Source organism: Carettochelys insculpta, chromosome 4 (genome assembly GCF_033958435.1).
Source record: "Carettochelys insculpta isolate YL-2023 chromosome 4, ASM3395843v1, whole genome shotgun sequence".
Classification (NCBI taxonomy): domain Eukaryota; kingdom Metazoa; phylum Chordata; order Testudines; family Carettochelyidae; genus Carettochelys; species Carettochelys insculpta.
In genome coordinates this window covers 83,489,256-83,502,294 of record NC_134140.1, presented here as the reverse complement: position 1 = coordinate 83,502,294, position 13,039 = coordinate 83,489,256, and the positions used below count along the sequence as shown (strand labels likewise).

At 37.8% G+C, this 13,039-nt stretch overlaps 1 protein-coding gene across 8 annotated transcripts in view; it reads right to left on the bottom strand.

The window, feature by feature from the left end:
- The window catches only part of LRBA (LPS responsive beige-like anchor protein), a 657,226-nt gene that overhangs the window by 503,723 nt on the left and 140,464 nt on the right, over positions 1–13,039 (bottom strand). For all 8 annotated transcript variants that reach the window (XM_074993191.1, XM_074993193.1, XM_074993194.1 and 5 more), the window contains exon 31: positions 4,390–4,523. In XM_074993191.1, coding sequence (XP_074849292.1) covers positions 4,390–4,523 — 134 coding nt within the window. The remainder of the gene's footprint in view (positions 1–4,389; positions 4,524–13,039) is intronic.

The window sequence follows — 13,039 nt, the reverse complement described above, 5'->3', positions numbered from 1 at the left end:
AAAGCTTATTGTTTATTCAGGATCCCAGGGGTCTAAATAAATAACGTCTCTAGCAATAAAGTGTTATTGTAGAAACGCCCCCACTAAAACTCCTTATGGTCTTGTGTGTGTGTGTGTGCATGTGTGTGTACACGTACGTACGTACACACGTACACAAAAAGCAATAGATACACAATGAATGCCATACAGTATGTAGTGAGACTGGGGACAGAGGTAGAGACCAATTAGATCAATAGAGCCGCATAATTTTGCCCAACAGACCAAACATTTTAAATGACTACCTAGTAAACTAATGAGACAGTTCAAAAAAATAAACACCCTATGAATACAAAGAAATTATAATGAAAGCTTTACAAGCTAGAAGAATCTGTTACATACACATCTTTTCTATCCTAAATTAAAACAAATATAGAATTGATGCACTCTGATGTGAACTGCTTTTAAGAAGGGTTTCTGGCCCACTTGAGGATATATTTCTATGAAATTAACTGTCAGTGACAAATGAAGTAAAACAAACTGACAGTATTAATTCTGGTATTCACCTTCAGCCACTGTTGCAATTTTGTCTCCTCAGCTTAGCTGCCATGCTCCAAGTAGCTCCTTGAATGACTTTTACACTGATGTCAATGTGAAGTGAGCAAAACTGTTTCTGGTTCAGTCTGTTTCCACTCCTTAGCCCTGGTCTACACTACAAACTTATGGCAGTGTAACTTCATCATTCATAGATGTGGAAAATCGACACACACACACCCCACCCATCAGCACCCCAGTTATACTAATCTAACATCCCCAGACAGACAACGCTCTGCTGGCAAGAGGGTTTCTCCTGGCAAATCAACTTCTCAGGGAGGTGTACTACTTATGCTGATGGGAAAAGCTCTCCTGTTGGCATAGATAGCCTCCTTCACAAAGTGCTACATTACAGTCTAATAAGTGCAGACAAGCTCTTAATGAATTCTTTTATCTTAAGACCTTAAGGAGCTTTTACTTACATGTGCATTATTCCCATTTTAGAAACAGGTAAACGGAGGCATGTGATTTTTTCCCCGTTTTCCTCCTGGCTCAGAGTGCAATCCTGAAGCCGTCTCCCACTTTCTGCCTCAGCCACAAAACTATCCCATTTGGCGCTGTAATCTTTCCTTTTCCCTTTTTCCAATCTCCTTTTCATAACTCAGGAACCCCTTCACACAGTGCTTCCTTCATTGGATGGAATGTGTCAGTACTCAAGACTAGGAGACTGTCATGCTAAGTATCTATTCTTCCCCCACTGTTTCTACACTGCGAGGCAAAGTTAGGTGAGAATGAGGTTGAGGGGACAAGACTCAGTGGAAGCCTCTGGTAGAAGGGACAATTTCTCCTATCAACCTCCTGCTGTGGCAACAGTGCAAAATAAATCAATGTAAAACATGTTGACTCCAGCTACACGGATTCACATAGTTGAATTGTGTATCTTACATAGATTTTTCTCTTAGTATAGTCCTGGCCAAAGCCTAAAGAGTCCTGAGGAACAGTAACTGACCACCATCACTATGCAACAAAGGGATTAAACCCTGGAGATGAGGATTCACACTATCATAGATGGAATGTGTGCGCTGTTCAATCTGTTTCCTCAGAAAAGCCTAGAGAATCAGGTAAAAATCAATTGTTTATTACAGGTTATTTTTAAATGTCATGAGGAAAATAATAAATTTAATCTTAATTTAAAATGTGTTAACACTGCAATTTATATTCACTAAACAAGCATCTAGTCAAAGCTTCTAAAAAAAAGAATGTTTTTTTCTTAGAGATCAGGTAAACATGTCTGAAATTAATAAAAGGACAACCCCTTTTTCTCAACTACTCACTCCATGCTACATTAAATGGGGTTAATAAATTACTCTGAGATAAAAGTATATAATACGATCTCAGAAGAAAAACTTGAATTCGCTTACTTCAGTCCCCTGCCCCCTCATAATAGTACATTTAACTATTACTCATTTGTAGCCAGTTTTTCCTCTCATACCTCAAGGTTAAAGCCCTTATACAAGAGTAATTTAAATCGATGTAGGAAATTTGTATAATAAAAGCTAACACAAATTACTGAAACTTTTAATTGTTTACATCAGTGAAAACTAATGTTTGCATTTAATCTTTATTTTTATTAAAAATAATTTCCAATAGTTATGTTTTAATCAGTTTTAGGCATGATTTCATGTATCCCTTAAGCTGCTCCTTTTTAATTAATTAGGCTGCCAGTCCAAACAAGTCTGGTATTTTAAATCCTACTTCGTTCTTTTTATGCATATCAATATAGATTAGGAGACTGAGTCTTTGCCAACACTGCCAGACATTCTGGAAATTATACTGGTACAAGTTACATCATTATTGTTTGACATCTAGATTTCTTATACCTTTTACAGTATAGGAGCATGCAACACATTCCAAAGCCATTTCTACAAAAAAGTTTCCCATTTAGTGAGCCTGCAAATTTAATTCACTTGATGTGCTACTAATTAAAATGATTTAAATCACTGCAGCAGTTTCTCAATAACCTAGGCCATACCTAATTGAAGAAAATAGTCCCTTTCCATGTTAGGTGCCAGAATTTAACTAACTGTGCTTTCTACATACAAGGGGCAAGGCCTTCAAAAGCATGCTGGTTGCTCCTGCTCACTCTAGGCTCTCTCTTGAACTGAGACATTTTTAAAACAGGTTTTCCTAATCTAGACCTGTCTCCTAGGCTAGTAGATTACTACTCCTGCAAATTTGAGTGATGAACTCAACTTCCCTTTCTGCACCAAACACTAAGAAAATATTGGATCATGAGAGGTTCTCCTTTCAGGTAGCAAGATTGCAACTAAACCTGCGTGATTCCCACAAGTACTTTTGCAGGGAGCCAAAGAAGACATGAATACACCACTGAGGAACCTGGGCAGGGGACTTCACCTTTTCTGGGTCTTCTTGAGGCTGATAGATGATTAACAACGAGATTCCCACAGTGCAAGGAAATGGCCAGTTAACAGGCACGGATGGCAGACTCCTTGACATAAAGCTTCAATTCAACACAAAGCTTTAGCAGGCCATTTGTTAGTTTTGCAGATACTCATACAAATGCACACAGCCTTCTGACTATAGAATTACTGACCAAGAGAATAGGACATCCATATTTTTTCAGGGTGTTGACGTGTTTATCCCATTCAGAAAGGAAAGCCTCAGTACTCAAAATACCACTTGACCATGGGTTTATGAACAACCTATACAAAACTGGCCTTCAGTGAAGAGTAACAGCAATTTCTCAAATATCACGATTCCAAATTTGTAAAGGTAAAACTGATGCCTTTGTAGGGAATGTATTCAGACACATTTTGTTTGCCTGAGTATTCTATGTTTCAATATACAAATTTTAAGATAGTATTTGACTGAAAGAGGGTTTTTAAAAATAAAAGTACGCTCCAGAAAAATTATCACATACTAGTATAAAAATGCTAACATATTCCTACGCTAATTACATTTAAGTCCTACTGTATAACTTCTGCTTATTAAAAATACTCTTTTTCATAAAACAATCATTTAGAATTATAGAAAGTAATTGTTAAAAGCAATCAAATCCCTATAATGAGACAAAAATGAACAAAAATTAATGGCAAGAAATTTAGAACAAAAGAAATGACAAAATACAGCAAGCTTATGCAAACCAAACTCAAACGTAGCCAATAAAAATACTTCAGCTTTTTGCCTTATAAAGGTGGTTAGCTTTATAAGCATTTCCAGTTACAGCATGCAAGCTAAGAATCTTACAAGTCGTCACACCACGTGCTTTAATGTGTAAGCTGATGGCTGTTGAGGGCAAAAACGAATTCTAAAGGTCACAAACCCAGCAACACCACAGCATGACTGTCAAAATTTTACCAATTTCTGAAGCTTCTGTTACTGGCCCTAGTTAGCGGTAGGATAATCAAGCACATGCTTCCAACCCCACAAACTGCCACATGTGGACATCAACAGATATATGGAAAATAACTTGGAGGATCCAGGGCCTCAGGGGAAATAATCTGATCCATACGGGAAGTTTCATATTACACATAATATATCCAGGTAGGGGATAAGAGCAACCACAAGAAAGCATCTAATATAGATTAAGATAAGGTTTTCAAGAGAAAACAAAAATCAATTTTTAATATTCCAAACAGACTGATTTCAAAAAAACATCCTTTGCTGTCCTACGCTAGGTAAGAATTAAAACTTAAGTCCAAGACAAAATCTTTAGTTATATAATTAGTAAAAGATGCACAAATTAATGTGCCTGTCTGTAATGTTTTGGTGTGTCGTTATTAACTTTGGAAGTGTCTCCCCATCATAGCGATTCTATTATGTTTTTTCAGTTTATTCTCTATTATCTCCCTTACTTACCAGGAGAGTCTCCTGCCAGGTCTGGGTCCTGTGCTGAATCTAATGAAGAAACCACACTGACAGCGTTTGTAGGTACGCTCATAGTAGTTGTAGAAGAGGAGATTGTAGATTTCTTTGGAGCTACAACAACACTCCTACAAGAAGAAATACATAGTAAACAGCACATTTTTTTTCTTAGAGTTTATATTAAGAGCCCTTTTTTGAAAGGAAAAATGGAATATGTACAGTTTTCTGCAAACTATGTAAGGTAGCAAGTTCAACATTTCCTTCCACATTCTCTTGGATCGCCTCTTTTTCCAGACCATCTAAAGAGATTGAATGACACTTCACCCATGTTCTCCCTCTACTCTCTCCCATTGCTTACAGCAGGGGTGGCCCTTAAAAAAGCAATGGTCCGCCAGGGTTAGTCCCAGAGAGACCACCGCCACAATATTTACCTGAGCCTCTACAGGGATAGCAGCTCTTCTTGACCCTGGATTGCAGTTCTTGGGCAATGAGAGCAGCAGAAAACAGTGCAAACCGGGGCACCAATTCCTGCTGCATCCATTGGCTGCAAACGGTGATCTGCCAGTACCTGCAGATGTGCTGGTAAATACAGAGGAGCAGGCCCTCCAGAGACTAACCATGGCAGACAGAATCTGGACCACAGACCAATATTTGCCCACCCCTGGTTTATAGCAATACTTTAGCATTCATTTCAGTCCCCCAGATACCTGGGAAGCTAAAATTGTATTTATATGCAACTATTACAGTAGTTTTATTTTGGGATCTATCCCAGTTCCAGTAAATATAGCTTTTGCCTTTTGTTGTTAGTCACTTTTTTAAGAGCAACACCATACTCCAAGAATATAATGTTGCTGAACACAGAAAGGTACAAAGGCTAGGATGCCAATATACTCTAAATGAAAAACTGAGATCTGACAATGGCTACTTTGAAAACCGTCTACATGTTGACAGTCTCCTTCAATTCTATTTTGGAATACTGAAAGTTATCTCAATGGAGAAATCTATAGTACAAAGGTAACTAAAACCATGCTGAAATACTTATGCATATGTTAGTGTCTTCCTTATATTTATATAGAAATAAAATAAATGTCTAGCTTCTATGGAAATTCAGTAAACATATGGTACATCTGAACCTCAAGATATACTTATTAAAACAAAGCACAAAAGTCTTAGAGCTGAAGACAAGGCTTTTCATAACCTATATTTCAGGAATGACATTCATCAATAAACATACAAGAAGAGAAGTACAATGTCAGGTTAGGCATGGAAATTTATCTTGTATTTTACAAAGAAATCTATTTATGAAACACCAATTTCAATTAAAGTGTAGTACTTTATTCCAAATACTTAAAAGGCCTTGTTAGGCATACATTTAAGGCATTTTTAATTGCAAGTTAGCTCCATAGACATGCAAAAACCCAACTAATGAAGTAAAGAGTGCAGCTGATAAATAATGCACTCCCACAGCAGCGCTTACTTTTAATTACCTGGTGTTAACTGTAAGCTGAAAGTCTTCAACATTCAATATATTTAATCACACCTTTTGTTGACAGTACTATAACTACGAACTGGAATTATTCCCTTAATAACTTTAAAGAATTCATTTATAAAAAAGTTACTTAGAAACCTGAACCAAATTCATGTGAGGAAATAAAGGCCTAATAGCTTTTGGTTAAATACTTGAAAAATATTATTAGAAAGGAAAATTGATCACAGTTGTCTCTACCCTGCACGCCAGTGGATGTCACATAAGCTAGACTGTGTTACCGATTAAATCAACCTTCCTATTGCCGGGAATAGGCAGCAACCCTAGTTGGGGGTAGTGCATGTCACATCATTATAAGGGTGACTGCTAATGTTAACTATATACTAAAAAACAGACTAACAGCCACCTGAGCCCCAAGCCAAGACACTGTGCTTGAACCATGAATTTCTCTCATATGTGCACGTTGGCTTCCACCAAACATGTAAAATATATTAGAAAAATAATGTATAAAAATATATACACTGCCTAATTACATATGCATTGCCAGTTATGTGCAATGGGGTCTTGCATGTCTCCTCATGCCTTACATTAGAGAGCACAAAACAGACAATATCCCTGTAGACATACAATACCAAGACAGTATTATTGTGCTTCTTTAGGACAAGTTCAAAAAACAGGAAGGAGATGGGAGAGCAATATACATTTATTGGGTATTAGTAACATGGGTGTAACATTGACATTTGGCTGGGCCTCCAGCATCTGAGACCCACTATTAAAGTATTTCCTTGCTGGATTTAAATTGTTTTGTCGTCAAAAAAAGCTCAATAAAAATATTTAACTGGGGTCCAGAGATCTATATTTCAAAAATGCAGATGTGTTCACATAGTCTGTATCAGACCTTAATGTAAAACATGGAGATATTTGTTTCCTTACCACCAAAAGAGTTACAGCAGCATTTTTATCAAATTCCTACCAACAAATACAAAATGCATTTTAAGAAAACTAGATTTGGTCCGAATGTAAATGCAAAGAAATAGTTTGGTGGTAAAATTTTAGAACCACTAAAACTTTTGACAAGGTAGTTACTGTGTATTCATAACTGCTTGTTAAATCTCTCTCCCCCCACTACATGAATGCAATTATTTTAGTAACAAAACATCTGTTATGTCTTCTTTTTTTCCATTTATACCATCATACGTTTTGAGGATTTTTCTAAACCAGTCAGTTCTCAACAATCAAAACAACAGGCATTGTACCATTAAGAGTACTATGAAAACTACACTGATAGGCCTCTAGAAATGATCAAGTCTCTCTGGCTTCTAAGTCTGCAGGTTAGGGAGGTCCCTAGATTCTCTGAAAGTACTTCATAAAATGGTTGGCCAGATTGTTAATTTTAGATTTTATGATTTCCTTCCATAGCTTAAAAAACATGTCATAAGTTTTGAGACAAAGAACATTTGAACTAGTCAAACCTTCTATAGTAGCTGTCTTTAAGAAATGTGTTCGGGTGGCCTGGTGTCGAGATTTTAACCAGAAAGTCCAATCAAAATGGTTACTTGACAGTAATCGGTCATATATATTGGCCAGACATCAAAAATCAAAGATACTGTGGGCAGGAAGTACTGCCTCTTACTGCATCTCATGGGCAGTCAGGCCAGCTATTTCCACGTGAAGCTACAGCTCCAGAGCAGAGGGAGTCCAGTGGGTTGGGGCTTGGAAGGGGCAAGATGGGGAACATGTAAGAGAAGGACGGAAAGGAGGCGGGGCTCCAGTTGAAGAGGAGGTTTGATTATCAGCAAACAGAAAGTTGGCAACCCTCTGGCTAATATAAAATAGCGCACAAAAACCAGGCACTATTCACTGAATAAAAACTATTATCAGTCAATGTTAAAATTGATAACTGTGATAAATACTTTTCCAGCAAAAGCATCTGCACTTAGTCCTCTGAAAACTAAGAGCAAAAGTTTGCGGATTTCTCCAAAGCCATATCCCACAACCTCAATTCTCCCAACTAAGAGTTAGCAATAAGCACTGGGACAATACCAGGCATGCTCAGTCGTTAATAAGACTTCTCTTTTTCTGTGCCGTGTCCAACACAATGCTACACCATAGTTCTTCATACACTGCTTCAACTTTCTGAGAGGCAATGTATCTGAACTTCTTGGGATTTCCAGAGCTCACACTGCCACTTCAGGAAAGGCGCAGCTACAGATAAAGCAACCCGGGAAACCTTGTTTTTCCTGGGTTGTGATATGCAGCAGTTCAAAGCAGATGATCATGATGAACCTTCTTGTCTCTTAAATCTAAGATTATTTTCACTTATAAAACTCACGTCCAGGTGTTCAAAGATGATCACCGGGAGGACCTTGATCACATGCAAGATTTCCCATCAAGTCATTTTATTCTTTTAATATGTAAATTATTCAACCACCTATTTTGATTTAAATTCCTTATAACCTAACATTTGTAAGTTACAATACTATATGATTCACATATGGGAAGGTTAAGAAAATAAGAAAGATAGAAAGATAAAATATCTTCTGCACATTTTTCTGAGCAAAGCTCTGCCTCAACACAGTTGTAAACATTAAAAGGTCTTTGTTAGATGTCTTATTACCAGGGCTACGTCAGGTGTTTTTCTTCTTTAACTTAACACCAAATCTTTATTGTTTAAAGCAAGAACTTACAAAGGAATTGACAAGTGTAGGTCAGATACAGTGTGGACCAGCCACTATAAATATATCTTAGCCAGAAGGTCAGCATGTTATTAGTCCCAATTATGCTGACGTGTAGGAAGGCATTACATTGCAGACAATTATTCACTGCTGAATGAGCACAGATCACCAAGCTGAGCAGTGGCTTCCATCAAAGACAAAAGGCTTACAAAGTAAAAGAATTTGGCTGAATGCATTAAATAGACATCTATTGAAAACCTTTGCTCAAATTTTAGAGGACTTGTTTTTTTTGATAATATGCAAAACATCTGTGAATAAAAAAAACTACATGCCTTTCCCGCTGCTTATTTATTACTAAAGTGGGAAGTGTACAATTAATTTTAAAAATGTATATGGCCTAGGCTTGTCTCAAAAAAATGTGAATCAAGCCTGCCTGAAGACCTAATTTACAAAGCAATATATTAATTTTTATTCCCAACCGGCCTGTGGAAATTTTCTAGGATTTGATTTCTAGCGTCTGACTTTTCACATTGGATAGGAACAACAGTGAAGCAGCTCGTTTGTTCTCTTAAAGAACTAGGAGGTCCCGAGGTCCCAGAGCCAAAGCTTCAGCCCCAGCCCAAATGTCTACACTGCAATCGTACAGATCCCTAACCCGAGCTTCACAAGCATTAGGCCAGCTCTACACTAGGGGAATAAGTCAAGCTGAGATACAAAATTTTAACTACAGTAGTTGCGTCGATAGAATTAGTTTACCTGAAATTGACTTACCTGCCTTCACTAAGTTAAGATCGACAGGGCATTTCTCCCATCAACATCCCTTACTCATCGCAAAAATGAATACAGGGGTCGACTGCTGACCTCAGACAGATCGATTTCATGCAACTTTACTAGATGTGCAAAATCGAGTCTGGAAGGTTGACCGTGACTGGGTCGATCTTCTGCATAGTAACGAAAAGCCCTAAGTACGCTGACACGAGCACGTGCTTTATTGTACCGTTGACACACCCTTAGTATCAGCTTTACAGGCTCTATTATCAGCAGTGCCTAGTCCTCTTTTCTTTCCTCTCTGAGTACCCCATGAAGAAGGTTTAAAAAAAAAAAAAAAAGAGGAGAGAGACCTCTTCACAGCCCCATCAAGATTAAATGCACAAAATGCTATAGTTTGCAGTTGGGAGGAATGGGGAGAGGTGTATGGGCTCTATCCCATCATTTTATGGGGAGGTGTAAAAATCCACTTGTGGAATGTCAGAAAGAACCTGCCATGAGCTGTTTTGTTTTTTCTTTTTTTGTTTTAAATACTACAGAATTTGAGTTTTCAGTTTGTAAATAATTACATCACACAGCTTTATATGGAATCCTGCAAGTTTCAGTAACACTCCAAAACCACTTCAATGTCATGTTGCTACTCAGGAAAGGTATGATCAGAAACAAGCAAGTATTCCCAAGAATCCTAAATATTGGAGGCTGAAGAAAATAAACAGTGTGATGCCATCCTCCAGCCAGTCCGCTCTCATCATCACCAATTCAAGCATTTTTATAGCAGGCAGAAAACACTGGAGGAAAGACAAAAGGCCCCTTCACATGGACAGGTGCTACTTGCTCCCTTAGCCCAAGAGTCTGGTGGCAAGAGGGTGAAGTGCTTCACTTGAGAACTGTTCCTTGCCTTTGTTGGTATATCTCTGCCATGATCGTCTTGTGTCCCTACTTTTAACTAGTAGATTTAGCTTTTCAGCTAAACCTTTTCCAACTTTAACAGAAGACATTTGCTTGTGTTCATTGTACATAAATTACACTAAATCTCTAACTCATTATCTAAAATAGGGCCACTGAAAAAGGCACACATAACAGCGGGAAATGCACAAGCAGACTGATCCAAAGTAAGCCGCTCACACATGCTACATCCGGAGAAAGTAAACAAGCTCAGAAAACTGTTTTGTGAGTTAAAGCTTAGCCTCAAATTTGGGTGTCACACTCTAAAGTCATGATTTAAGTGCCTGTTTCTCTTATACTCATTCTGACTTCCAGAACTCCACGATCACAGAATTTGTTGACAAAGAGTAGCAAAATCAGGAGAGAGTCACATAGTTAAAGTGACAAGTTAAAGGTTAATGGATTTTACCAGGCTAGCCAAGAGATCACTTCATTGGTATTTTTAATCTGAAAAAAAAAAAATTGTTTTTATTCTAGTTTATTTTTTTTCAATCAGTCCTATTTTCTTTCAATACTAGCAACTTTTTTTTGTCTACAAAAAGCACTGTCTCTGCAATGGGATTGTATAAATTCACCGTCTTTATGGATCTACTGAAAGCCAGCCCAGGCCTTGAACTTTATCAAGATGAACCCCTGGCACCCACTAATCAGCAGACTGGATCTCCACATGCGATAGAAGAAGATTTTTGGCATGGGAATGAACACACACACCTTGTTGTTTGTGAAGGCCTGCAACCTGGCAGCCTTTCAACAAGGTTTCACTCATATAAGCTGTTACTGTATACTCTCCAGCTATGACTGGGAAGTTGATAATCCTTAAGATATGAGGAGAGTTTTGATTTCTGACATAGCATTCCTGAGATAAATGCAGGATCAGACAGATGCTTTGAAATTCCCAGAGATACTTCGCTGGTGAACTGCTACATGGGAACAACTTTTAACAAGGTGTCTCAAAACAAAATAAAAAGTTTAAACTTAAAGCTTTGTGTTTGCCACCAGATACTAAACAAAAACCAGACCCAGTAAGTTGCACAGAGCATCCTAAAATCTGCCCTTCCAAAGTTTCCCAGTGGACTATTAGTATTTTGGTGATCCCTCAGAGATAAAAGCTATTACTTCTAACTCTGCTATAGCTTTCCACAACAAGGTCATAACCTATTACACCCACCCCAGAAAAAACTCTGTAGATATGTCTTGGATTTTGGAGCCAAAAACTTTTTTTTAAATCGTTTTATACTAAATACCACGATAGTCAAGTGGTTGCAATACTGTTGATTTTCCTTCTACCAACATTTTAATGTGGAAATTATGTATATAACTTTTATCTAGTGTTATTTACAACGTTAAACTGATTTTTTAACTCTCTTAATTTATGAGATAATTACCTACGTGTCACAATACAAGTGAACAGATTAACCCTAGACATGAGATTATGCACATCATTACCTTATTGACATGATCAAAGCTTTCACTTATATTATGCACTTTTGTGATGTGTCAGGTAGACAAAAGTAAGGAAATGTAAAAGTTACACAATTTAACAGTGTAAAGATGCTGACAAGGGTATATTGCACAGCTACTGGATACAACATGTTACATGAGCAGCTGTATTTCAACCTTCCACTGGCTCTTGACCTCTACCACACACCAGCAGCCTCTCAATTAAGTACAAAAATAATAGGAAATCAATACTTCAAAAATGTCATTGACGCAGTTCGGGTCACTACATACGCAACACATTGATGCAAATCTACAAAAGCAAGGAAATGAAAAAATTGCAGCACCTAATTGTACATGTCTTCAGCTCTTCCATTCAACAGCACACAACTTGCCACCACCACATATTCTACACGACAACCAACTCAGTCATGCTTCCTTTCATTTGCACACATCCCCATTACTGGAATGTCTGTCTCTCCCTAACACTTGCAGGTTTTAGCACAGCAGTCAATTACACTAGGCCACAGCCACTGGATGAAGGGGTATGGGCAGAATAATGGTTAAAGGAGACAGTGGCAGCTAAGGGTACAGAGTGTGGGAATTGTGAAAATGTAAAGGTGTGTGCTTGGAGGCAGAGGTGTACAAGGTAGGCCTTATTAGATGGCTTATCTCTCCACTGTCTTGCTTTGGAGGGTGTGTCTCAGATGTGCACACATGTAATAATCCTAAGTGCCTCAGACAAAAGTTGTGTATTGATTTTTTTATTGATTTTTTTTTTAAAAACTTCATTGGATATCAGAGTGCTATAAGAGAGAAGGCACAAATCTGTGGGATATAGAAACACTGTAGCTGATGAAAAATATTTCGTCTGTCAGCAGCTGTGCACAAACCCTTCTCTGTTGGATAAAATCTAACAAAGCACAGTTCACTAACAGAAAAGGTTGCACATATCTGAACCACACCAATATACCCAACACAAAAGCTTGCACATGCCCATCGCCTTTCCACATAGTAAATTAGATCTGTGAGCACAGCCCAAATATTCAGCCACCGTGTCAGCAACAGCTAAAAATTATCCTAACTCCAACACTATACATGCACACATTGCTGCACCATCCCTCTATCTTTTTTTTTGCCAATGGACTTTTTTTTTAAAAAAAAAAAAAAAAAAAAAAGTGATTTAGTGATACCAGTCAACAACGAAAAGTAAGAATGTCTACTAAATAATGCAGCTAGTGCCCAAATTTAAACACCTTCTCATAAGAAAAGGAAATTGATCATGAAGAACTGCAGCAAATGTTTCCCAGAGCAGAGGTGGGGAGCCCCAGAA